The 25,316-nt window shown below is 46.5% G+C and overlaps 2 protein-coding genes across 3 annotated transcripts in view; one reads left to right on the top strand and one right to left on the bottom strand.

Annotated features, from left to right (window-relative positions):
- Window positions 1-503: 503 nt before the first annotated feature.
- AP5M1 (adaptor related protein complex 5 subunit mu 1) lies at window positions 504-15,068 on the bottom strand. Of its 2 annotated transcripts, XM_028729563.2 has the most exons (8): window positions 14,377-15,066; window positions 10,343-10,991; window positions 9,163-9,390; window positions 7,844-7,983; window positions 6,847-6,932; window positions 2,715-2,830; window positions 1,571-1,667; window positions 504-638 (listed from the first exon to the last, which is right to left on the bottom strand). In XM_028729563.2, exons 1-8 carry the CDS (start codon window positions 14,442-14,444, stop codon window positions 556-558), a joined length of 1,467 nt encoding a protein of 488 aa, XP_028585396.2. In that variant the 5' UTR covers window positions 14,445-15,066; the 3' UTR covers window positions 504-555. The 2 variants fall into 2 exon arrangements, with proteins under 2 accessions (XP_028585396.2, XP_028585484.2); XM_028729651.2 differs by lacking the exon at window positions 1,571-1,667 and having other exon boundaries at window positions 14,377-15,068.
- Window positions 15,069-15,391: 323 nt separating this feature from the next.
- EXOC5 (exocyst complex component 5) overlaps window positions 15,392-25,316 on the top strand; it is a 32,743-nt gene continuing 22,818 nt past the window's right edge. The window contains exons 1-3 of the mRNA XM_028729429.2: window positions 15,392-15,673; window positions 23,005-23,099; window positions 24,357-24,504. Coding sequence (XP_028585262.1) covers window positions 15,569-15,673; window positions 23,005-23,099; window positions 24,357-24,504 — 348 coding nt within the window. The 5' untranslated portion in view covers window positions 15,392-15,568. The remainder of the gene's footprint in view (window positions 15,674-23,004; window positions 23,100-24,356; window positions 24,505-25,316) is intronic.

The following is a 25,316-nucleotide window of genomic DNA, read 5'->3' on the forward strand; positions in this document are numbered from 1 at the left end:
GAGTCGTGAATCAAATACTTTGCTCTGTCTTTCCTAATGGATGAACAGCCCTGGAAGGAAGGCCATCCCTAGAATTCCAGTGGTACAGTTGCTCAGTGGTGAGTGAAAGGCACTCTGCACATGCACAGAGTTACTTTAAAAACAGTATTACTTCATACAGGTTTCTTTACAAATGGGCTTGGCCAAAGAGGAGAGATGGTTGTGCTCAACAAGAGGTTAAAAAGGCTATTACACTAAGGTCCACAGCACCTGCAAGAGCCTGCCCCCCCATAAAGATCCCACTCCACAACATTCCTATATCTAGATTTCTAGAAAGGCAGGAGGACCAGTTGCAGACCATTGATGATGTGCTGGTGGTGAAAGAAAGCCTACAATATCATTGGCTACAGCCAGCTACGAAAGGGGTGTGTGGGCTCACAAAACAATAAACAACAGTTAAGCGAAATAAGGATGTTTGTTGCCCCCCCCCCCCAAAACACGGTCTTAAATAATGAACAGATCAGTTAAAACATTTCAGTACTTTTTTCCCATTTCAAGTACAAAATTGAGGGGAAATTAGAAAAGTAAAGTTCTATACACTACAGGTGCTGGGGCTTTGGAATTCCAGATGTAGTAATCTGAAGAAAGCAATTCTCGAGCTGAAATTGAAATAAACACACACACACAGAGAGAGAGAGAGAAAGAGAGAGAGAAATAAGCTACTATACAATATCTCAAAACACACAAAGGCACAAATGATTAAAATACATTTGAGATTGTAATTTCATCATTTAAAAAAACATGTTTATACTAGACATAATAAATATATCATATAGTTGAAAGCTACATTTTGGAGCGTGTTGGCAGCCATATGCTGATGGCACACAGCTCTATTTCTCCTTCACATCTGCAGGTGAGGCAGTGGAAGCGCTGGACCAATGTCTTCCCTCGGTAATGGACTGGATGAGAGCCAACAAACTGAAGCTCAATCCAGGTAAGGCTGTGGCTCTGTTAGTGGGCAGCTCCCTAGACCAGATGGATGAGAGGTGCCCAATTCAAAGTGCTGGCTTTGTCCTATAAAGCCTTAAATGGCTCAGGACCGCAATACCTAAGGACTGCCTCTCCCCAGATGAACTGACCCAGACCCTGAAAACATCGGAGGCCCTTCTTTGTGTGGCCCCTCCCCGAAAAGTCCGGAGGGTGGAAACACAAGAACGGGGCCTTCTCTGCAGTGGCTCCCTGCTTGTGGAATGCTCTCCCCAGGGAGGTTTGCCTGGTGCCTTCATTATATATCTTTAAGCGATGGGCAAAACCTTCCTTTTCCCCCAGGCTTTTGGCTAATTAAATCTATGGCCTTTTAATCTCTCTGTGTGTTATTGTTTCTGTTGCATTTTGGTGTTTTTATAATGCAAACTGCACTGTGATCATCGCATGACGGGTGGTGTAGAAATTTAATTAATAACAATCATGATAAATTCTGCAGAAGGCAATTTTGAAATGGAGGCCCCACGGCAAGTTCACCTAGTTACACCTTGCTAAAGGTGTCCTTCTGTTTTAACGTAAAACCAGCGGCAGATGTGACCCTGCTCACCTGTACTGATCTTTGGTTTTCCTGAGGAAAAGACCTGGATGGAATGCTGGTCTGTGTAACATCCGGTCAGTGTGAAATCCAGGATTCTAAAATAAAGCTAAGCGCAGCCAAGCAGAAAACAGTAAGATGTACAGATCCTCATTTCTGTTCAAACACCTCCCTGTCCCCATAGACTAGGTAGCATATACCGTATTTTTCTGTCTATATGACGCCCCCATGTATAAGTCCCCTCTATTTTTGGGGACTCAATTTTAAGAAAATGAGGGGAGGTGGTCCAAAGTTGTTGAGCTTCTCCCCCCATGCATCTGCGGGCAGGAAACACTCCCTAGATCGTTTCTCGCGCGCAGCGACATCGGAGGAAGTTGCGCTCCCAATCGGCTGGCTGGCGCGCTGCTTCTCCCCCCCTCCCATGCCACTATCTGTGTATTGGACGACTGTAGTTTTTTGACATGATTTTTGAGTCAAAAAACCTCGTCTAATACACGGGAAAGTATGGCGGATCTAATCTTTGCACGGGGACGCGGGTGGCGCTGTGGGTTAAACCACAGAGCCTAGGATTTGCCGATCAGAAGGTCGGCGGTTCGAATCCCCACGACGGGGTGAGCTCCCGTTGCTCAGTCCTGCTCCTGCCAACCTAGAAGTTCGAAAGCACGTCAAAGTGTAAGTAGATAAATAGGGACCGCTCCAGCGGGAAGGTAAACAGCGTTTCTGTGCGCTGCTCTGGTTTGCCATGCTGGCCACATGACCTGGAAGCTTTCTGCAGACAAACGCCGGCTCCCTCGGCCTATAGAGCGAGATGAGCGCGCAACCGCAGAGTCGGTCATGACTGGACCTAATGGTCAGGGGCCCCTTTACCTTTACTTAATCTTTGCACAAGGAGGTAACTTCCTACAGCTAGTGAAGGCTCTCACACCCCTTGAACTGTTTTGGTATTCCTGCACATAAGTGAGTAGAATTGGATGACAGGAGCGGACAATGCCCATGTCCGTTTTGTTTCCTAACATCTACCCATATCCAGGTTGAAGGCCCTTACAAAGTTTCTTGATGAAATGTGCGCAAGTCCGTCCATTTTTTTTGAGGGGGGGGGGCGGCGACACACAACTGCACAATTAAGACCCAGCTTCTCTTGAAGCTGACGACTTACTTTGATGTAAGTGGTGCTTCCAGTACACACAGGGTCAATCTGCTGCTCCTGATTCAAGGCGCCAAAAGCGACAGTCCCAGAAAGGGAAATTTCCAATGACTTGGGGAATTTTTGTCCTTTAAAAGAAAAAGAAAGGTTTCAGAGTTGTAACAATAGCAATAGCATTTATGTAAGACTTCTAAGAAGGGACGCGGGTGGCGCTGTTGGTTAAACCACAGAGCCTAAGACTTGCCGATCAGAAGGTTGGCGGTTTGAATCCCTGCGACGGGGTGAGCTCCCTTTGCTCGGTCCCTGCTCCTGCCAACCTAGCAGTTCGAAAGCACATCAAGTGCAAGTAGATAAATAGGTACCGCTCTGGTGGGAAGGTAAACAGCGTTTCCGTGCGCTGCTCTGGTTCGCCAGAAGCAGCTTAGTCATGCTGGCCACATGACCTGGAAGCTGTACGCCGGCTCCCTCGGCTAATAAAGCGAGATGAGCGCCGCAACCCCAGAGTTGGTCATGACTGGACTTAATGGTCAGGGGTCCCTTTACCTTTACGACTTCTAAGAAGGGTGTGTGTGTGAAGCCCAGCATTTGGAGCCCATGAGAACCAGCTCCTAAAGGGACCACTTGTAACTTGAAAGAACTGTTGGGGCAGCCCCACCTGCGGTACTTTAAGTCCTGAGCGAAGGCTGAAAGAAGCCCAGCCCATCGATCTTTAAATCAGTCACCCTCCCAACTTCCTGTCTGGTTTAAACACATGGATCTGGCCACACCTGCACCTCTGCTTTGGACCTAAATCCAGTTTACAGGCAAATACTGCCCCAATGCTGTGAAGAAGAAGAAGAAGAGGAAGAAGAAGAAATTTTAGGAGTAACTGTTAGTGGTTCCCCCTGGCTTGAATGCACAGCTCATAACCAGCAGGAGCTCTGTGGAACTCCCTTCCAGTTGAGGTCAGACGGAACCCACTCCCTGTTTATTTATTTTATTTCGTAAAATTTATACACTGCTTGATTGTAAAAAAAGAACCACACACACACACACACACACACACACACACACCCTCAAAGTGGTTTCAAAAAGAGAAAACAATAAAACCAAGAAAAAGGTGCAGCCATACTTTAAAACGTACAAAAATTAAAATACTGAAACAGATTAAAATTTCCTCAACTTTCCAAGCTTATTTCTAATGTTTTTAGCAGGTGCTGAAAAGAGCATGGGGAAGGTCTCACCAGGCAGGGAGGTCCAAAGTTTAGGCACCGCAGCACTAAATGACCGAGTTCTTACAAATGCGGCACCTTCAAAACTTACTTTTTTTAAAAAATAAAATTTTTTGCAGGCATTTTAACTGAATTCTGATTTTGACACATTTTTGTCTTATTGTATTGGCTCACCAGTACGCTACTCCGAGACAACTGTGAGTAAGTGGTATACAAATTGTTGAAATAAATACATTGCATCAATTAGGAGTGACACCTCACATTGGAATATTCCAGGCGCTTCACATTGTTAAGGTTTATTTCAGTCCCCCTTACAGCAAGCTTCATAATGTAGGTCAGTATTTTTTATCCCCATACTGCAGATGGAGGCAAGAAGGACTGAGGCGGATAGAATTGTTTGTGGTTTGCCTGAAGGCAACATAGGAAGGGGCTGCAGGGCATAGAGGGAATTCGACAACCAAGAGGAAAATATCCTCAGGTGCCATTTAAGATTTTCCGAGGCTGAGCCAAGGTTTCAAATTTTGGCTAACCCAATTATCAGAATAAGCAGTTCCAAGAATTAAGTGTCCCGTATCTGACAAATGCAGCTTGGGAACTTGTTCACAAAGTGAGGCACCAAGGACGCTAATAAAGCACAATCCAGCTCTTTTCGTGGGAATCAGAGTAAATGGGAACTACAATAGGCCTGTGAAATAAATCAGACTGAGTGCTGAGAATTATTTGCTCAAGTCTATTCAAGGAGTCGCTGGCCGTACATGACATCATGGGCTGTCCCCTGAGTTCGCTAGATGACATCGCGGGAGACTGCTGCATCAGGAGAGCGAGGAAAATTCTTAGGGACGACTCACACCCTGGCCAGCACTTCTTTAAACTCCTACCTTCGGGCAGGAGATACAGAAGTATAGTCAGCCGCACCAACAGGTTAAAGAACAGTTTTTATCTGTGGGCTGTTGGGCTGCTGAATGGGAAAAAATAGTGGTGTAATTGACTTCCGACAAGCACACAGAGCGCAAACAAGACTGAGTGTATATGTGGTGGGGAGGGGGGCTCGTTTAATTTCACTGCACACAGGTGGTGTAGTGACAATAAAGGTTGTATCATCATAATCATCATCATCATCAGTCGGGTTACAGACGCTTCAGGTTGCGTTGTTTTGGGTTACAGACCGCTGAAACCCGTAAGTACTGGAACGGTGGTTGTGCATGCGCAGAAGAGATAAATGGCGCTTTGTACATGTGCAGAAGCGCCGAATCGCAACCTGCACATGCACAGACGCGCAACGCTGCAGGTTGCGAATGTGCATCCCGCACGGATCACGTTCGCAACCCGAGCGTCCACTGTAGTATTATTATTATTATTATTATTATTATTATTATTATTATTATTATTATTATGTCTCCATGGGGGCCTCTCACCCCAAATCCAGCTTTCTGGCTGGTTTTTCTTTAGATGTGGTGATAGAAGCTCTTGCCACCCCCACCCCCCGAAACTGTGTTGCCTCCTGTCTACCTGCAAGACGCGTGTGCTTTAGGCTCAGTGGCAGAGCATATCTAGGGTCGCTGGTTGAACCTTTGGCATCACGGATAACAGGGACCCAACTGAACTCCCTAGACAGCTGCCGCTACTCTGCAGGGTAGGGCTTTTTGCAGGCACAGTCTCACTAGAGGGTCCATTCCGCAGGATGTCCATTGCACATCTTGGCTGTGAGTCCTGGAAGACCCTGCTCCCTGCCTTGCAGGCCTTTTCCCACCTGGCCTGGGAGGGCCCGGCCCGGACTGACTCCAGCTACAAAAGCCGAGGCTGCTGAAATGACTCTTGGGCTGATTGCTTAGGGAGTTTTGATATTGATTTTTTTGTACCTTCATTATGATTTATGTGGAAATTTGGTTGTGTACTTTATTGGTGTTTTCTTCGTTGCTTATGACTCCTTCTCTTGTGTGTTGAATTCTGCAACATTTCCTCCCCGCACCCACCCACCTTGAGCATGGTTTTAACTACGGAAAGGCAGCATAAAAAGAAAATGTTGCATGTATGTAGAAACTGGACCTTTACAGTGGTCACACTTATACTTTAAAACTCCTTCCACTTACAGGCACCTATTCTCTACTGCCCTTTTGGTGCCTAATGAAGACCTTTCATTTTAAGAGGATATTCTTATCCCAGACTGCATCTGTATTGGCTCTGACATTGCTTTTATATGTGAAATTATTTTTTATACACAATGTTACTGTTGATGTTTTTCTCGTTGAACCGCTTTGAGATGCTTCATAGAAAGCAACTCTTAAATGAAAGGCAATAAGCAAAATCTGTTTGTGGCCGGGGCAACCCAGCCGGGTGGGCAGGATATAAATAATAAAATTATTATTATTATAAATTTAAAATGTCCCAAGGCTATTCCTTAGGAACATAGGAACCAAATAGAGGAGGAGAAAGGTTAGTTAAGGAGAAAGCAGGAAGGCAGAGCAGAGAATATGGAGGAGAGGGGCTGTGATGGCCGAGAGGAGGGATAGTGACAGTAATTTATGAGTGCGCCCTTCAAATACACTAGCTAAATAACCCTAATGATATCTCTGTGGGGAAGGTCAGAATTATCATTGCCCCCCACATTACAGCAGGGGAAACTGAGGGCCAGTTGGCTGCCTAAAGTGGGATGTACGGAGTTTTTGCCTGAGATGAGAGCATGCCTGGCCTGAGTTCAGAGCTCACACTCTTGGTCACCAACTCTGTGCTAGAGAAGTAAAAGAAGTCCTGGTTGGCAAAGCCCACCGGGAGGGAAAAGGCTTTAATGAGGACTTGGCTGATCTTCCCATGGCCCAAGAGTGGATGGAGCAGCCAGCAAGGTGGCTGTGATGCCTTTTCAAACAAGTTCAGTAAGCAGCCATCCTTCAGTAGGAAAGGTGTGTGTGTGTGTGTGTGGATAGGTTTTATCTTACCTATGACCCAAACCAGCAAGCTTTTCTCTTTCGCCACCTCCAGCTGGCCGTAGCTGACTTTGTATTCCAGGTGTGTGATGGGTCCCCTGTCGCCAACAGAAGAGCAAACCCTGTTACAGCAACCTGGGGCTTACCTGGAACCCCTTCATTAAATAACCAGTAACAGTACAGCCATGGTTTTCCCAGTAGTGATGTATGGGAGTGAGAGCTGGACCATAAAGAAGGCTGATCGCCGAAGAATTGATGCTTTTGAATTCTGGTGCTGGAGGAGACTCTGGAGAGTCCCATGGACTGCAAGAAGATCAAACACATCCATTCTGAAGGAAATCAGCCCTGAGTGCTCACTGGAAGGACAGATCCTGAAGCTGAGGCTCCAGTACTTTGGCCACCTCATGAGAAGAGAAGACTCCCTGGAAAAGACACTGATGCTGGGAAAGATGGCGGGCACAAGGAGAAGGGGGCGACAGAGGACGAGATGGTTGGATAGTGTTTTCGAGGTTACCAGCATGAGTTTGACCAAACTGCGGGAGGCAGTGGAGGACAGAGGTGCCTGGCGTGCTCTGGTCCAGGGGGTCACAAAGAGTCGGACACGACTAAACAACAACAACAACAACAACAACAACAACAACAGTACACAGTTTTTGTACAAGGTGAATTGGGTGCAAATTAAACATTTGCACCAGCAGATGACGTAAGCAGTAGCCTTCGTCACTCCTCCGTTATAAATGGTTCCAGCTGTAGGGTGAGTGGAGACACCTCTCCCATTTCCATCACATTGGTAAAAGGTGAACTGCTGGTCCAGTCCTTACTCATTGCCCATTGTGATGAGCAGCACTGAGCAACATCTGGAAGGTCAATGGTTTCCCAACATTGGGCTAGATATGATGTGTCCTATGCTCTATTTCAAGCCTCGTTCCAACGACACCCAAGGAGGGAAACATGTTGGTTCTTGAAAATCCCACTCCCAGAAAAGAGGGGACAAATGCATGATTCTCACCTGTTGAGGAAGGGAATACGGGCCTCACAGTACTCAAAGGTGTTTTTCACACTTTCATGAAGCTTCAGGTGAACGGTGAACTTCCACTGTGATTCTTCCTCTTTCAGCTGATAAAACCCCAAAATTGGTGGAACAGGCACCTGAGCAGGAGGAGAGAGAGTTGAAATCCTTATATTCATATTTTAAAACCATTCTTATGCGTTTTATCAATTGATGGTTGTAGGCTTTTTTATGGTTGCGGGTTTTCAAGTTGCCCAGAGGCCTCTTTGGAGGCATGATAGAGTGCAAATTCTAGAATAAAGTAAAATAAATAAAATTAAAATGGGTTGACAGCTTCCAGATGTCAGATATAAACTCTCTGATTGCTAAACAGTAAGATAATTAGGCAGAAAGTGCTTAATTCTGATGGAAAACAGGAATTAACAACTCATTTGCAAGCTAGATTCTCTAAACCACCGATCAGCAGGGTGCTGGAAATATTTCTAGGATGGAGGCCAAAAACTTGCCCAATGCCACACTCAAAGCATGTAATGAGATGGAGGGCCATTGCTAACTTGCAGATGAGAAGAGACCAGGCTTTGTTATGAGAGACCATGTTATTATACAGGAAGGTGTGATTGAAACTTTGCCTTCCGTAGATGTAAATCTCTGCACGTGCGGCTGCATTTAAAAACAGTCCGGAAACCGCAGTCGGTCCGGGAAAGGGGCGCAAGATTATTAACCGGGACTGATAATTTGATGATATTGCACCTGGGCTGTGTCAGTCTGACAGCGCCCAGCTTAAAAGTGTTGCTTTTAACCCTTAAACTTCACATTACGTGGTGCCATGCTGTAAATAAATGAACCAGAACAAGACGGGCACATTTGATAAGTATTTTTCAATGGATAACTGATCAGGCAGGCAGGTCTCTTGCTTCTGCAGCCTTCATAAATCTGGTAAGTGTGCCAGTCCAGATTCTTTCCTGCTCGTAGAATCTTAGACTTGCAAAGGATCCCAAGGTCACCCAGTTCACCCCTTGCAATGCAGGAATTACAGCTAAAGCATCCATGATAGATGGCCACCATCCTCCCTCTCCTCCCCCCACGTCTTCCTTCTCCGGATCAGGTCCTGATCACTGCCACTTCATCACCAGTGGTGCCAGCTGCTTCTTATCTTCACTGCTCTTGCTGCTCACTTGGTCATCCTCACCAGGCCAGAGGGTGGGAGAACAGCGAGGAGGAGGAGGGCCAGGGGATCTTGGCGCTTCTTGCTGGGGTACTGACTCTGGCAAGTGCCTGACCCCGCTGCCGGATTAACATTGCAAATCGTGCAGCCTTACCTGGGAAGTATAAAAGCACAGGTCGAAGGGGTCTGCAGGAGGTATTAAAGGGAATTTGTAAGGCCCGCTGAAGGCAGAGTCGTCCATTACGTCAACGCTGCTGGAAGTCAGAACGGCGGAGTCGAGGGACGTAACGCAAGGGTGGGCCAAAATATCCTGGAGAGGAGAGCCGTTGGCAGGGAGGTTCAAGCTGATGGTCACGTTGGGAGCCGTGCCTTCGATGTCACACTTCAAAGACAAAAAAAAAAAGAAGTCTTCAAAGCATCCCTAGTTATCCATGAGAATGGAACAGACCTCCTTAGAGAACGGACCACTTCACAACCTCTTAAAAAGGCTTCCCTTTAAATAGCTATAATAGCGGGGACTCGGGTGGTGCTGTTGGCTAAACCACAGAGCCTAGGACTTGCCGATCAGAAGGTCGGCAGTTCGAATCCCTGCGATGGGGTGAGCTCCCGTTGCTCGGTCCCTGCTCCTGCCAACGCAGCAGTTCGAAAGTACGTCAAAGTGCAAGTAGATAAATAGGTACCGCTCCAGCGGGAAGGTAAACGGCGTTTCCGTGTGCTGCTCTGGTTCGCCAGAAGCGGCTTAGTCATGCTGGCCACATGACCCGGAAGCTGTACGCCGGCTCCCTCGGCTCGTAAAGCGAGATGAGCACCGCAACCCCAGAGTCGGTCACGACTGGACCTAATGGTCCCGTTACCCTTTAAGAGGAACCTCCGACCTTCCAGATGTTGCTGACTATAACTAGAATTGTATTATCCCTTTCATTACTATTCTTACTATTGTAATTTATTACAAGTACAACCTACAATGTCTGAACTGAGACAGTGCCTCTCAGCTCGCAGGGCTATTATGAGGATGAATAATGCAAGCACCACAGGATGAAATCTAAACTCTGAAAAATGATATCAAAATTAGCAGTGGCATCTTTTAACTCTTTATTCAGCCAGCAAAACTGGGAGGGAGATATGCAAGAGAATATCTGTAAAGCGAGATTTTCAGTTTGGTATAGTTCACAAATCTAAAAAAAGAAGCATTTCCTCTGCGGCATGCTGAAGCATTAAAAATATTAGGTTCAGCTTCCCCATATGCCAAGATAAAAATGAGCTGAATTTTTGCTTTTCCAGGGGCATTCATGTGTCAAATAGGTTAGAGAGATTTGCGCCAGAAAGTGTCTCACCTTGCAAGTTACAGTTCCATAAACCTGCCACATGTCTGACACGTCCCTTTTGTCATACTGCACAGACTTGACTTTTTCAGTAATGCAGACATTAACTTGAGGCTTTCCCTTGTATGTGCTAGTCCTCCAAGCTGGTGGTTTCTGAGGATGGCTACTTGGAGCAACGTGATTGCTTTCCAATGACGAGCCGTTCAAGTTCATATCCAGCGGGGTGCCAAGAGGACAGCTCTGCATGAGCAAGCCTGGGAGCTGGCCAATTTTGGAAGTCCTCTCTGCTTTGCTCTTCTGGCTGGAGTTCATGAAAGCCAGCAGCCCCGACAAGACCGCAAAAGCCTGAGAGACCCCGCTGATGCTGATGAGAGGTGGGCGTGGTGCCAAGGGCTGCTCTACCAACGGGAGGCCGACGTAAACCAACCCGCTCTTCTGGAAGGCCACCACAGGCCAAAGTTCTCCGCTTTCGGTCTGAAGGGCATAGACCGAAGTCTTGTTGATTCGGGAGCAGCCATCCCTACGCTCTATGAAGCTCTGGTCTTCATCGGCCAGTCTCAGCTCGAAAAGCAGCGCTTTAAGGAAAGGGCCGTCTTCAGGCACGGCCACATAACTTGCTCCGTTGAGGCATTTTGCTCGCTTTTCAACCGTGGGGTAACGCCTGCAATGTGGAAGCACACAGGTTGCAGGAAAGTTAACATTACGTTGCTTGAGACATTCAGCCCAAACACTGAGGCCCAGCTCCGAGGGCCTTCTGGCAATTCCCCCACTGTGAAAAGTGAAGTTATAGGGAACCAGGCAGAGGGCCTTCTCGGTGGTGGCGCCCTCCCTGTGGAAAGCCCTCCCAGCAGATGTCAAAGAGATAAATAACTATACGGCTTTTAGAAGACACCTGAAGGCAGCCCTGTATATGGAAGTTTTTAATGTTTGATGATTTATTGTGTTTCTTTATCTGCTGGAAGCCAGCCAGAGTGGCTGTGGCAACCCAGATGGGCGGGGTACAAATAATAAAATTGTTGCTGTTGTTGCATGCTCCAAATTTGTCTGAGCTGCATGGCACCAAACTGACCCAACTCCTAAGGGGTTGGTTCACCAAGCTGCTTGAGGTGGAGGCTTCATGAAGACAACTATCCGCACAATGGCTGTTTTGGCACAATCCTTTTCTGGGGAGAAATCACAGCATGAATCAGGCCATTGTACACACAGGCCTTCATCTGAAGTTCCACTTCACACAAGATGTTATCTATACCCAGGGGAATGAGGCTTTGCAAGCAGTCCAAGGCTTGAGTTGTGACCCAATACTTTGGTAAACCTGGAGCCCTGCCTGTTTACAGTTCTATTACCAATAAAACAGACAATTCACTTGTTTCTGTGCTCATGTCCTTTTCCAGCCCCTTAAATTTGAGAAACCTTTACTGCTGTTTGTAGGCTCTGATTTGTCAACTGATTGTCAACTGCTTCTGTATCTTCCTTTATTAACTACAGCTCCATAGTTAATTCTCCCCTTATTCAGAGGAGTAAAAGAAATATCAAACCCTTGTAATATCCACGGGAGAACAGAAAAACCTTTTTTTTTTATATTAAACAATTGGATTTAACTACTACGTTGCACAGCAATTATTTTTTAAAGACGCCACTGTCAGAAGCTCAATTTCCCCCCATCAAAATTAATTTAATTCCAAATATCAAGTTGACAGTGTCACTTTAAAGTACAGTAGGAATGAACAAAAGGGGATAATTGGCATTATGTGGAATCGGTGTTTGAACCTGGCATGGTGGAAGGTTTTTATTTGTTGTCTCTAATTCCCATTTTGGCTGAAGGATGGCTGAAGTATTCCTGAGTCTACAATGCAGACTACAATTACTGCTGAACCTCAACAATCTCAAGCACAGTTTGTGTAGAGATTTTACAGAACTGGCACGTGCTCTTTATGTTTCTCTTTTTAACTCTCCCAATGCTCATGCGAAAGTAACAGAGAACTGTGAGTGAAAGTGCGTGCAATGTTCACATGCTCATCACGACTTTGTATACTGGGACAGACCCGTCTTCTCCCCACATCCATAACATGGGCACTCCAGGCAAACTCTTCCCCTCCTTTCTGAGGAAGCAAAATTAGGTACAGTCATACCTCGGGTTGAAGTTGCTTCAAGTTGAGCGTTTTCGGGTTGCGCTCCACGGCGATCCAGAAGTAACGGAATGCGTTACTTCTGGGTTTCGCGCATGCGCAGATGGTGAAAATGACGTCATGCACATGTGCAGAAGCGGCAAATTGTGACCCGCGCAGACGCGGGTTGCGTTCGCTTCAGGATGTGAACGGGGCTCTGGAACGGATCCCGTTCATATCCAGAGGTACCACTGTACCTGCATGACTGCACAACCATGTGCCATATACATATTTTATGGAATGTCACATGCGTAGTGATTGGAGAGGAGCTCGCCACTCCTCCACCATGCAAAAGCATGCCTGAAACCCTAGACAGCTGCTGCCAAACAGTGTAGACAATATTGAGCTATGTGAACTAATGGTCTGACTCAGAATAAGGCATTTGTTCATATGTAAATGCAAGACCCAAGAATTTGGTCCCCGTGGGAAACAGGAGGAAAATGGTATAATATTGGAGGCAGAGTACACATTATGTTTAGGACACTTGATATGGTTTCTGAGGTCTTTCACTGCAATATGGAGGAACACGTCACCAACCTGTTTTATGCATTGTTCGGAGTGTTGCTATTCTCAATAGCCACTCCAGAAAAACGGGGAAGGGCTCCATGATTCTGCTTGCAACTGAGTGTTCCACTGTTTTCTGCTAAGCTCCATGAGCTCCAATCTCTTTTTTCCAGCCATGAAGCTGGAGAGGAAGCAGAGCTCATAGTCAATTACACTGGCCTTTGGAGCAGCTGAGACACAAATGCACAGAGCAAGTTGCCACTAGGGTTTTGTGATTGCAGCCTTGCACTGGTGACAACCACATTCTTGGTCCTGTTCAGGAAGACAATGCTGTATTAGAGAAATAATGCTAAATAATTGCCTCCTGTGGGCCCCACCAATGTACCTCACCACCCAAAATACAATGTTACTGTACTGTGCATCCGTCACACAGAGGAGCCACTATCAATGCAGTGTGCCCGCAACGTATGCACATTTAGCTTATGTGCATTCACCTTTACGTGCACATAATAAAAAGTGGATGTCCAGGAAAAAAAGTCTCTGGCAATCCTACCCACCATTGCACCCAATGTCTTTTGACTATAGGCGATTTTGGCTTTAGGCGCAGTCCCCAGGATGCAACCTGTGCGCGGGTTGCAGGCTTATTGTATAGGAAGAATATAGGAAGCAGCCTTTTTGCCCAGTATTGTCTTTTCCCCCAACACATTGACACTATAGAATTTTAACTGCCATGACTTTCGAAAAGTATCTTGGCAATTGTAGCTCGGGTTTGTTAGAGCGCTATCCCATGCAAACGCTCCAAACTACAATTGCCTGGGATCTTTGGGGAGAGGGAATGTAGTGTAAATACGCCCTTTGTTTTCAGATGCCTTGGCTCGCATGCTAGGAAACCAAAATCACAGTAAGTCACAATGTCATTGGTGGGCTGGTTCCTCTAAGGGAGATCACCCTCAGTCTTTATCTCAAGCTGGCAATCCCAGGGGAAACTGGGCAGCAGAAAGGCTACGCAGGAACAACAACCACAGAAGTTGTTTTGCATCAGTTCAGACTATTCGCCCATCCAGCCCAATACTGTCTACTCTGACTGGCAGCAGCTTTTCAAAGTTTCAGGCGGAGGAGGGTCTTTCTCATCGAATCTGCCCAATCTATTTTGACTGCAGATGCCCAGGTTTGAACCTGGAAACTTCTGAATGCAAAGCACGGCGTTCTGTCATCGAGATATGACCCATCACTTACAGAGATGCTCCTTACGCGATGGCTCAACTCACAAGAGGCCGTTCTGCTTCACAATGGCTGAGAGAGGGCAAGGAAACAGCCACTGGGTGGTGAAAGGAACATACTGACCAACTCTTACGCAGGTTCACTACAGCGTATTACCTGGAAAACAGCACGGTGCCGCAGGACCCTTGTTCGTGGCCGACGAGCCAGAGTCCCCTCAAGGCCATTGCGGGTGGCTTAATGGATCGCAAAGGATCACCACGTCCGTGACGGCCACGTAGCCTAGGAACGTCTTCTTGCAGGCATCATTCGGGTGGCAAGGGAAATTTCGGATCCGGAACCGCCCAGCTCCTCAACCCCAGAGCCACTGCTAGCTTCTCCCCTGTTCCTCAACCAGAATTTGGCCCACAGGTTAGGGCACCCTTCTCACTGGCCGTGCCCCAACCCCAAATCTACTTAAAAAACAACAACCACCCTCCGAAGATTCGCTTCCCCGGGGTAGCAGGCCTTCAAAAAGTCGCAGGCGCCCCAAACAACGCCCTAGCTTTGCAAATCAGCAAAGGCAACGCTCCAAAAGCGGAGACCCCCTACCACTTCCAGGCTGAGGACCCCCAACCCCACTATCCCCTTGCAATGGGGAGTGTGCACCCTAATTGCACCCTTGCAATCAGGAAAAAAAGCAGACACAAGGAACCAGATCTCTCTCTCCCTTTTTCTGTCCCAGAAGCTCTTGCACAAACCAGTGCAGAGAGTAGGGGGTCGGGACACCCCTTCCCCTATTCAGAGCTCCCCTATTTAGAGGGTCTTCCGACCCCTGGAGCAGATTCCTCCCCCCCCCCCGCCCTGCCTTAAACTCCCCAACAGTCTTTCAATATATATATATATGGAATATAAATATATATATATATATATATTCTCACCTTCCTACCCTTGTTACCTGAAGGAGACCCCCCCTCCCCACTCCACTCCGTGGGATACCCTCGCACCCCACTTTTCAAAAGCCCCCCACTGACAGGCCTGCGCCCCTCCCCTCGCCCCTCTCCTCCGGAGCGGCCTCCGCCTCCTCAGCCCCCTCAGGCCGCCTTCCTCCGCCGGGCCTTCCCGCTTCCTCCCAGGCACGGCTTTGGGGCCTAGCCGGCGGCGGCGGCGGCGGCGACGACAGCGCCGGCAGCAGCAGCAGCTGACTGGGGCGCCTGTGCCTGGGCGGAGCCGCCTGGCAGGCCCCGAGGAGCCGGGGAAGCGCCCAGCCGCGGCCTGGCGAGGGACGGTTTCCGGCGGAGGAGGAGCAGCAGCAGCAGCAGCGGGAGGAGGAGGAGGGCTCGGGACTCGGCCGCCTCCGCCGAGAGAGGCCATGGAGGAGGCCTGGTCCGGGCGGCGGGTGGCGGGCCTGCGGGGGCGGCTGAGGGACGGCGACGGAGCAGGGACCATGGCGGCCGTCACGCCCGAGCTCTTCGAGGTGAGGGGTTGGGGGGCGCCCCCCGGAGGTAAGGGGAGCGGCCCGGGGCGGGGTGAGGTGGGAGGAGAGAGGGAGCTGTCACTGGGGCAAGATGGGGGGGGGGCGAGAGAGAATGGGGTGTGTGGGGTGATGCCCGCTCCCCTCTTCTCCTCATGGGGTGGGGAATGTCTCCCTCTCGTGTGGGGGTATATTCCTCTCATCATGGGGGTATCCCTCTCCTTATGTGGGGGGCACAACCTTTCCTCATGTGGGGTGGCACCCCCTCTCCTCATGTGTGGGGGGGATATCCATCTTCTCATGTGGGGTGGCACCCCATATCATGTGGGGGGTATCCCTCTTCTCATGTGGGGGGCACACCCTTTCCTCATGGGGGGGATATCCATCTTCTCATGTGGGGTGGCACCCCTTATCATGTGGGGGATACCCCTCTTCTCATGTGGGGGGCACACCCTTTCCTCATGTGGTGGGGATATCCATCTTCTCATGTGGGGTGGCACCCCTTATCATGTGGGGGGCACACCCTTTCCTCATGTGGGGTGGCACCCCTCATGTGTGGGGGATATCCCTCTTCTCGTGTGGGGTGGCACACCCTCTCCTTATTTGGGATGATACCATGTGGGGTGATACCCCCTCTCCTGCAATGGGGCACCCCCTAGGGAGGGAGTGTTTTCTTTGAGGTGAGGAAATAGGCAGGTTGTTTCTTTGGTGGGATGGGGGGGTCTTGTCCCTCCGGGGAGTGAAGTATTGAAGGCAAGCAGAGTGACAAGGGGTGGTTTCATTGATTTAGTTATCGCATTTTCTATACTGCTTTTCGTTCACACGAATCCCGGAGCGGCTTACGGACAATGAGTGATAGCAGCGTAGAATGTCACAAACGCAGCATAAATCATATATTAACAAATCACCGGAGAAGCAGTCGCAACCTGCAAAAAACGCTGTTGACAAAGCAACAGCTAAGAAATAAACAAAACACCAGAATTAAAGCAAATGTCATATGATTAACAAATCATACGATCTGTCTATAATCTATTAACAAGCATTTATAATCTATACAATACTAACAACATAGCAAGAATAGCAAGCAAATAACAATAATAATAGTAGCAAGCAAAAAATAAGCAAAACCCTATTAAGTTCATACATGGAGATGAGGGGAGAGGAAGATTGGTGGGCAAAGTCCCAGCCTCAGGCGGCAAAGGGGTGCAAAAGGCATGCTCCTTTGTCTATAAACTTGCCTTTTTCTATGCCTGCTGAGGGAGGAAGAAGGTTTAGGTTGAGCTGATTTTGGGGAGGGGGAGTGTCACTGAAGGGGAGAGGGAAGGAAAGGCAAGGGGTGGTGGAAGGGAGCTGTCAGTGGGGCAGCAAGGGTCTCTGGGGAGAGCAAAATGGGTGTGTGTTTTGCAGGGAAAGGTGGGGAGGGGCAGCTGTCAGCGATGTAGTGGGGTAACATCTTGTGTCTGTTAGGTCAGAAACAGGGAGGCATAAGGTTGGTCGTAGAGGGAAAAGGATTTTTTTTGGGGGGTAAAAGTGTCTAGTACCTGGACTTTCCCCTCACCCCTTACTTTGACAGCCACGTGAAATGGAGAAATGACCCCCCCCCCTCCCTGAGATGGAGATGCAGCGACAGGCAAAAGATTCTCCTGCTGGGTTATTTGCTTGTCATGCAGCTGTTGGTGTTGATGCTTTACTAGGATTAAGTAATAATAACAAATTGGGAAGCCTCATATGTGGCACAGGGCGAATGAGATGGGGAGCAAGAGATTGTGAACGGTGGGTGGAAATTGGGGAGCCACTGTTTTGGAGGTGTAGTAGGGTGGGTGAGATGCTTCATTGGGTTGTGTCTGCAAAGATGACGAAGTTTAGCCAGAGAGACAAATTCAGAACAATAATAGTAACAACAACAACAACAACAACAACAATAATAATAATACAGTAATAGGCAACCCCCCCCCCCCTGGAACTGGTGGCATTGCTGCTGTTCCCCCCAAAATACTGTAGGAGAACTTCTAAGGTTATTTTTATTGGAGGGGAAAGGTCTTAAGAGTTTGTTTGATAAATGATGTCTTAGCCCACTTTCCTCCAATATTGAGGTAATCAGGGCATTGAACAATCCCTGGTCCAGTGCTGACGGGACTGAAAGGGCAGAAAGCAAGGAGGCCAGGGTCAGAAAGAACCAACAAATTCCATTTTCATCTCCATCCTCTTTCCTGATGAGTTCTCCTAAGGCAGCAGACTAAGGAGGAGGAGGCTGACAGCCAGTGCTTGTAAATAAGAAGGCTGGCAGGTGGGGGAGCGCCCCATCTGCCCTGTTGGAACAGCCTCCACTGCTCTAGCCCTGAATATTCTTTGCAGCCCTAAGCTGCCGAAGAAGTCATATACTGATTTGTATTAAGAGATGGTCTATGGTTGCCACTCTTTCTTTTCTTGGCATGTTTTTCCCCTTGGGCCCATAACAGCTGCATTTCAGGCAGAAGTGCAGCCGGCATGGAGATGGGATTTCATTTGCTGCATTTCCTCCACTTCTGTAGCTGTTCAAGGACAGGAGCCCTGCTAGGAAAGAGACTGGCTAAAAGTGACCAGTCGCACCTTAGGCCGGACACGTTTCTTTGAAATACCCTGCAAACGGATGCATGTGTTTATGTTTACAGGCCACAAGAAGCAGCTGCCATATTTTATTAACTTTTGTAAACATTTCTCCTCCACCTTTCAGCCCATGAAGTGGCCCCAATCATCTTCCAACTTAAAGATAATATATACGATAAAAGCATGGCATGTTAAATAGCCTCACTTGGTCTGTTAAATTTATATCCCTGTGTTTCAGGTTGTGAGGTGGTTTTCGTTGTGAACAAGTGTGAAGATGCACAGGGGTATTTTTTCTTTGGAAGAACCCCCAGTTCCAGAGCCTGGCTGTAACTGTGCCTGTAACTTGGCCTAAGCACATGCGACCAAAAAAAACCTTGAATTCATTCCTTGTTTTACCCTGCCTCCAAATTGATTCCTGCGTAGCAGAGGGTTGGAATAGATGACCCTCGGGATCCCTTCCAACTCTACAATTCTATGATGCTGTGAACGCTGCAATATTTATCTGTAAATGGGAGGCATGCTAAGGAAGCATAATCACCAGGAGAAGCAGCAGTGAAAGGAAGATTGCATTCATTGTGTGATGGTTCAAATGGCAATTCAAATGCCTAGGGACTGGCCTGCCAGGCAGTTTGAGTAACCCAGACATAATGTAACACTGGCATGCACCCATCGTACTGTAACATGACCTCTGTGATTAGTGGAAGAGAGGGGGAAACAGATGATTTCATCTGTGCAGATCTATCAACCATCCTTAAATACAAAGAGGTTTCCAGAGAATGTGAACCTTGGATCTCCAGGTCTGTGGCGCTCTGCGTACTTAGCTGGAGAGTGTGTCTCCTGAATTCAGTTGGGCTTAATTTCTGAGTAATGGTTAGGGTTGCACTGTAAATGTACCACTGTGGTAGACAATTTGCCACTTGCCAAAAGTTTTTAAGAACTTTTGGCATGATTACTGGCTTTACAGTTAAGTGTAGGCCATACAGAGTCTTCCAGTTTTGCAGGCAACCCCATTAGCTAGCAATGCAATATGTATTGTTATTAGATTACAGAAAAAGTGGGCAGTGTAGAATGTTCTCACAGTTGGCAGGTATGCAGAAGAAATTGACCTTCCATTTCCATCCATTTCACGACCACAGTGGACCTTGCCCAGCACATTGACTATCATTTGGTGGCCTGCTTCCCACTTCATTGTGCTTCATTGTACTTACCTGGGAATAAGTCCTGGGCACTCAGTAAGGTTGGGTGCTTCTGTAGAGGTAAAGGGACCCCTGACCATTAGGTCAAGTTGTGACCGACTCTGGGGTTGTGGCGCTCATCTCGCTTTATTGGCCGAGGGAGCCGGTGTACAGCTTCCGGGTCATGTGGCCAGCATGACTAAGCCACTTCTGGCGAACCAGAGCAGCGCACGGAAACGTCGTTTACCTTCCCGACGGAGCGGTACCTATTTATCTACTTGCACTTTGGCATGCTTTCGAACTGCTAGGTTGGCAGGAGCAGGGACCGAGCAACGGGAGCTCACCCCGTCGTGGGGATTCGAACTGCTGACCTTCTGATCAGCAAGTCCTAGGCTCTGTGGTTTAACCCACAGCGCCATCCGCATCCCTGGGTGCTTCTGAATGGGGACTTAATATTGTAAATGGGTATTTGGATATTGCAGATGGGTTGCTGGCAACAGGATTTTTTTTTAGCATGTTGGGTTTTCTTCAGAAAGGGTAAATCTGGCTTAATTTTGGGGTGGAGGGAAGTACAGGCTGGCTTTTATGCTAATAATGTTGTTTGGACACTGTGAGCTTGCACACTTGAGGAGCACCAATCTAACAATAAACCCAGGTCTGGAAGCAACCTTTTTGCTTTGTCGACTCACATGTGATTGTGGTGCATGTCTCTCAGAGTGGCATGCTACGCAAACAATAAAACACTATGTTAAATCTGTTCAGATTTTAGGGGCCAGTGAAATCAGTAAATCCATAAAACTACAACTGGCTGATATAAAACATGCCAGATTGCCCCTAGGAAAACAAAAAAGCATTTGCCTGCTGCTGAAAATACATCAAGGTTGGCACCAGGCAAGTGTCTCTGGGGCGGGCATGCTATTGACAGAGCTTCACAGCCAAGAGCACTCTCTCCCCAGTCACCACCTGCCTAGCGTCACATAGCACAAGGACCAAGAGGAGGGCCTCAGAAGATGAACAAAGGCTCTTGCTGAAATGAACTGACAGGTAGTGTTGTCTGTTTAAGAGACCTGCTGAGCTACCTTCCCTAAAGCTGTTCCCAGTTAGCAGCGTGGCAGCTGCACTTTGTGTTAACTGAGGTTTCCAAGAAGTCTTCAGAGGCAGTCCCATATAACAACACATTGTGGGAGTCCAGTCCATAGGTTAGTAGAGTATTAATAATAGTGATCAGACAATCTCTGTTGAGGAGGGAATTGCACATCACACTTGCGTGGTGAAAGATTCTACGGGGTGCAGATGCCACTTAGGCAATACACCTTGTTCAAGAGACACGTTGCAACACTTTGCTTGTGGGCGTCTGGTTGGGAAACAGGATACAGGACTAGGTAGGCCTGTTGTCTGATCTAGCAGGTTATTTAAAACGGGTCCAGCAGGTACCTGAACTATAAACAGAAAATTTTGTAAATGTGATCAAAGAGCCTTGTGGCTTCTTAGAGACTAACAAATTTATTATGAAAATAATAGAAGGATTTATTAATAATAGAAGGATTTATTAATAATAGAAGGATCTGGCAACTTCTGTTTCAGTGTATCTGAAGAAGTGTGCATGCACACGAAAGCTCATACCAAGAACTAACTTAGTTGGTCTTTAAGGTGCTACTGGAAGGAATTTTTTTTGTTTTGACTATGGCAGACCAACACGGCTACCTATCTGTAACTAAATTTATTATGATGTACAGTCATACCTCGAGTCGAATGTGCTTCAGGTTGAGTGCGTTTGAGTTGCACTCTGCGGCAACCTGGAAGTAACGGAGCGCGTTACTTCCGGGTTTTGCCGCTCGCGCATGTGCAGACGAGCAAAATGACGTCACGCTTGTGCGGAAGCAGCGAAACGTGCAGACACGCTGTCGTATCTTGCGTTCCATTCAGGATGTGAATGGGGCTCTGGAACGGATCCCGTTCGCATCTCGAGGTACCACTGTAGTTTTTACGGTGCTACAAGACTCTCTGATTATTTTTGCTGCAAGAGCCTAATATGGTTATTCCTCTGCAAACGTCCATACCAAATTTCACAGTGGTCTCATGATCTATATTGTCCCTTTGAATCAGATACGAAATTCATAATGGGTTTCTGAACTTGTGATTTAAAACTGTGTGGCGACCGTGTCTACCATTTTTTTTAAAAAAATCTCTATGCCGCTTGGAACAATCGCATTACAAACAAATGTAGCAATGGAATGCTAAAAAGACAAGTTAAACCAAAGGAGAAGCTTGGCTTTGCCACTAAACAGAACAAACTTGTGGTATAACTTTGGTGCACTGTAGGCGTGGAATAACTTGTCTATCTAGTCAGGTATTGTTTTTCAAGGTGCTAACACTTGGCACTGATATTAAAAATGCCTGGAATAAAAAAACTGCTTGTGGCCTCTGAGCACTTTGGATTTGGAAAAAGATGGCTTATTGCTATTGCCCTCAATATCATGTTTTTAAAACCTCATATCACTTTCCAGTAATCTAGGTTTTTAAATTAGCTCAAAGACATAAGATTACATTTTCTTTGCTTTTTTTCATTTTATTCCTTTTTTGAAAAAAAAAATATTGCAATTATTTTTTTAAAAAACCCATAAGATCTATTCTTGATGAGCTTCTACAACTCTGTGTAGGACTGATCTGTAATTTATTTTAAGCTGTTTTTAATACTGACTTTTGAATTGCTGTAACCTGCCCTTGGACCTTGTGGTGAAGGGTAGATTAGAAACCTATTATTATTATTATTATTATTATTATTATTATTATTATTATGAATTTTGTAAATGTAAAAACCCTCTAAAAGTAAACAGAGTGTGTTCCTGGTGTCATACAGAAGGGATACAGTCTTCCTATGAAGTCTACAATCCACATGAAGATAGGAATGTGCTCAGGGTTTGGGACAGATAAATGAATAATGTGGGGTGGCAGATGAGACTCACAGTCCTGCTACCTGAGATCTTTGTAAACGGAAATGGTGGCACTGAGCCTGGCCCTTTGCGCATTCAGAGCATGCCCCCCTACAACTGAGATACGGCCTCTCCACCCATAAGGAGCTGCATGGCAGAAAGGCACATGATTAGAGTGTGGGAAGTTGATAGCGGAGGCTGACGAACTTAAGGGAACAGCTTGCGACTTTCCTTGTCTAATCCAGCCTCTCTCTGAGCTGATGGATTGGAAGGTCCCTGTGTGCAAATCGCTAGCGTCACCACTGGGTGAGCACACTCTTGAATGCAGTGGGCCTAGATCCTGATTGGGCTTTGAAGTGAATGACAGGTCCTGGAGTGTAAAAGGCTGGGAGCCGCTGCTTATAGCGGGCCAGTTCTGCAAGCGCTGAACGAGGTGTTCACTATATTCAAAATGCCTAATTTTTAGATTACGTGCACAAATGTGTAAAGTGCCGCTGGCCCTATTATCTATGGTTTGTAAAGCATTCACTGCAGAAAAAGCTTTTAGCCGCTTTCACTCAGCGAGGTGTAAACAATATGTATCTTGCACTTCCTGCTGTGGCTTGCTGTAAAAAAGTGATTTTTTTTCTTGTGTGGTTAGGAGCCCTTTGTGGCAGATGAGTACATTGAACGCCTGGCGTGGAGGACTCCTGGCGGAGGTTCCCGAAGTAGCGTGGAAGCTTTTGATCCCAAAAGGTAAAATCCAGCCGCATAATCCAGCCGCACAATGAACACTTTTAACCATCCCTTAACAAAGAGCAAGCACTGTGCGAATCATATAAGTACCCAGTAAACACCAGCTGTGAAAGCCGCTGGATCGCTATGACACCCCCTCCTCCATGCCCCCCATGCAAGCTCCTTAGGTGGTTTTCATAATAGCGTGTTGAGGGTAGAAAGGGGGTTGAGGAAGTATAACGTAGAAAGAAAGAAGTAAACAAGGGAGAAAGGGAGAAGTTTTCTTCTGAAAGCCCATACTGGAGAAGGAACGGGTCTTACGTGGCTTATTGACATGGCCATTTTGGCTTCTACAAGTAACATTAAGAGCATGGTTAAGGAACTTGGAGGATTAATCCCTAAACTGCTATACTTGACCAATTCTTGCAAGTTGCTAGTTTAGTATAGAATTCAATATGACATAATTGCTAGGTGTTGGTGCAATGGAGTGAATAGGGGTATTTTGATAAGGTTAAGTGCCATTTCACAACATTCTTTTAATCCATTTTAATAAGCAGATCGATTTTCTCATGGCTGTCTTATTTTCCCAATTCCTCTAGAGTTTGTTTTTGCTGTTTTTAAGGTTGGCAGGGTAGCTTATTCAGGTGCATAGCTGGGCATAAAGGCTGCCAGGCTTTAATGGCTTTGGACCTTGAACCTAGTTCTTCACTAGGTCCAGAGGCCTTTCTAAATCCTGTTGAAATCCTTTAACTGGGACGTGGGACTCTGTGTGTCTTTTGCCCAGTTTGGGATTCCTGTTTTATACAACTGTGCACCCACATGTTTGCATGAAAGGTCTTTGGGTGTCCCAAGGTGGTTCCTGGTCTATGTACTTGCTAGACTTATGGTGTGGGGGTGACCAGTTATGTGAAGCCTAGATTTGTGGTTTTTTTATGGGGTAAACTTGTATGGTTGTCTTTATCTAAACTCATTCACGGCCAGAAGTGTGCTGTGAAAGTATCACTTTATGGGACAAATTAGGATCCTGCAAGAAGACTTCAGTTAGACTAGGGACTGAAGTTTTTGGGATACAGGGGAAGGGTTGGACAGAAATGCTTATAATAAAATGAAGATATGCTGTAGAAGTTAGGTTGTGTGGTGTGTTTTTTTTAAGCATTTCAGTCTTAGTACTGATGTACCTTCACCAGTGCCTTCAGAACTATTTGGTAACACCAATCACACAATGTCATCACGATACTGCAACCTGCTTTCTCAAACCCTTTATACAAAACCCTTCAGATTACAAGAAGAATTTGTGAATCATATCAATGAACTCAAGTTGCTAGATGAAAGAATCCAGAGACGAGTGGAAAAGTTAGAGCAGCAAGTCCAGAGAGAAGCCAAGGAATTTGCCAAGAAGGTTCAAGAATTGCAGAAAAGCAACCAGGTAAGTCAGGGCTCAATCCACATCCTTGCAGTACATTGGCACCTTGGCTTACATACGCTTCAGGTTACATATGCTTCAGGTTACAGACTCCACTAACCCAGAAATAGTACCTCGGGTTCAGGATGAGAACAGAAATTGTGCTCCGGCGGCGCGGCAGGAGCAGGAGACCCCATTAGCTAAAGTGGTGCCTCAGGTTAAGAACAGTTTCAGGTTAAGAACGGACCTCCGGAACGAATTAAGTACTTAACCCGAGGTACCACGGTACTCTCTCGTCATTTCAGTTTATTTTGCATGAGAGAACTTGTGCTAGATTGTGTCTTAAACTTATACATCAGGTTTTGATGTAATTTTTGTCCTTTGAATGTCCAACCTAGGAGTGGTAGAGGCACACACTAACAGTCTCTCTGCAATTGCCACTGCCTTCCCACACACCTAACTGCAAACAAAATTTGAAGGGGTGGTATCTGTTATTTATTGTAAGGGAAGGTGTGTGTTCAAGACGTTTTATTTATTTGGACAATTTATATAGCATTTATATTTAATAAAATCTCTTAAGCGATTTACAGTGCAGTTGGAGACATCTTAAAATTAAAAAAGCAAATGCAAAAAATTCTAGAAAATATCCATGTTCTATGAAACACTATTAACCTCTTTAGCATCAGAATAAACATTGAGCATAAAAATCAGTTATAGATATACAAGGATATTTCACGTTATAAAACATTAGTAAACACATAGATATAATATGCTTTAAGGATCAGTGTTACAAATGGAAATTAACTAAAACAGTTATATTTGACATTCTTCAGTAA

Source organism: Podarcis muralis, chromosome 1 (genome assembly GCF_964188315.1).
Source record: "Podarcis muralis chromosome 1, rPodMur119.hap1.1, whole genome shotgun sequence".
NCBI classification, from domain to species: domain Eukaryota; kingdom Metazoa; phylum Chordata; class Lepidosauria; order Squamata; family Lacertidae; genus Podarcis; species Podarcis muralis.

Bases quoted from the DNA above. Each gene is read 5' to 3' on its own strand.
- AP5M1 (XM_028729563.2), bottom strand. From the start codon at position 14,444: ATGGCCTTGAGGGGACTCTGGCTCGTCGGCCACGAACAAGGGTCCTGC. The intron at 6,933-7,843 runs GTGAGAATCATG...TGTTGGCGACAG, and splicing joins CGTATTCCCTTCCTCAACAG to GGGACCCATCACACACCTGG. The intron at 1,668-2,714 runs GTAAGTCGTCAG...GGCTGCGCTTAG, and splicing joins GAAGCACCACTTACATCAAA to CTTTATTTTAGAATCCTGGA.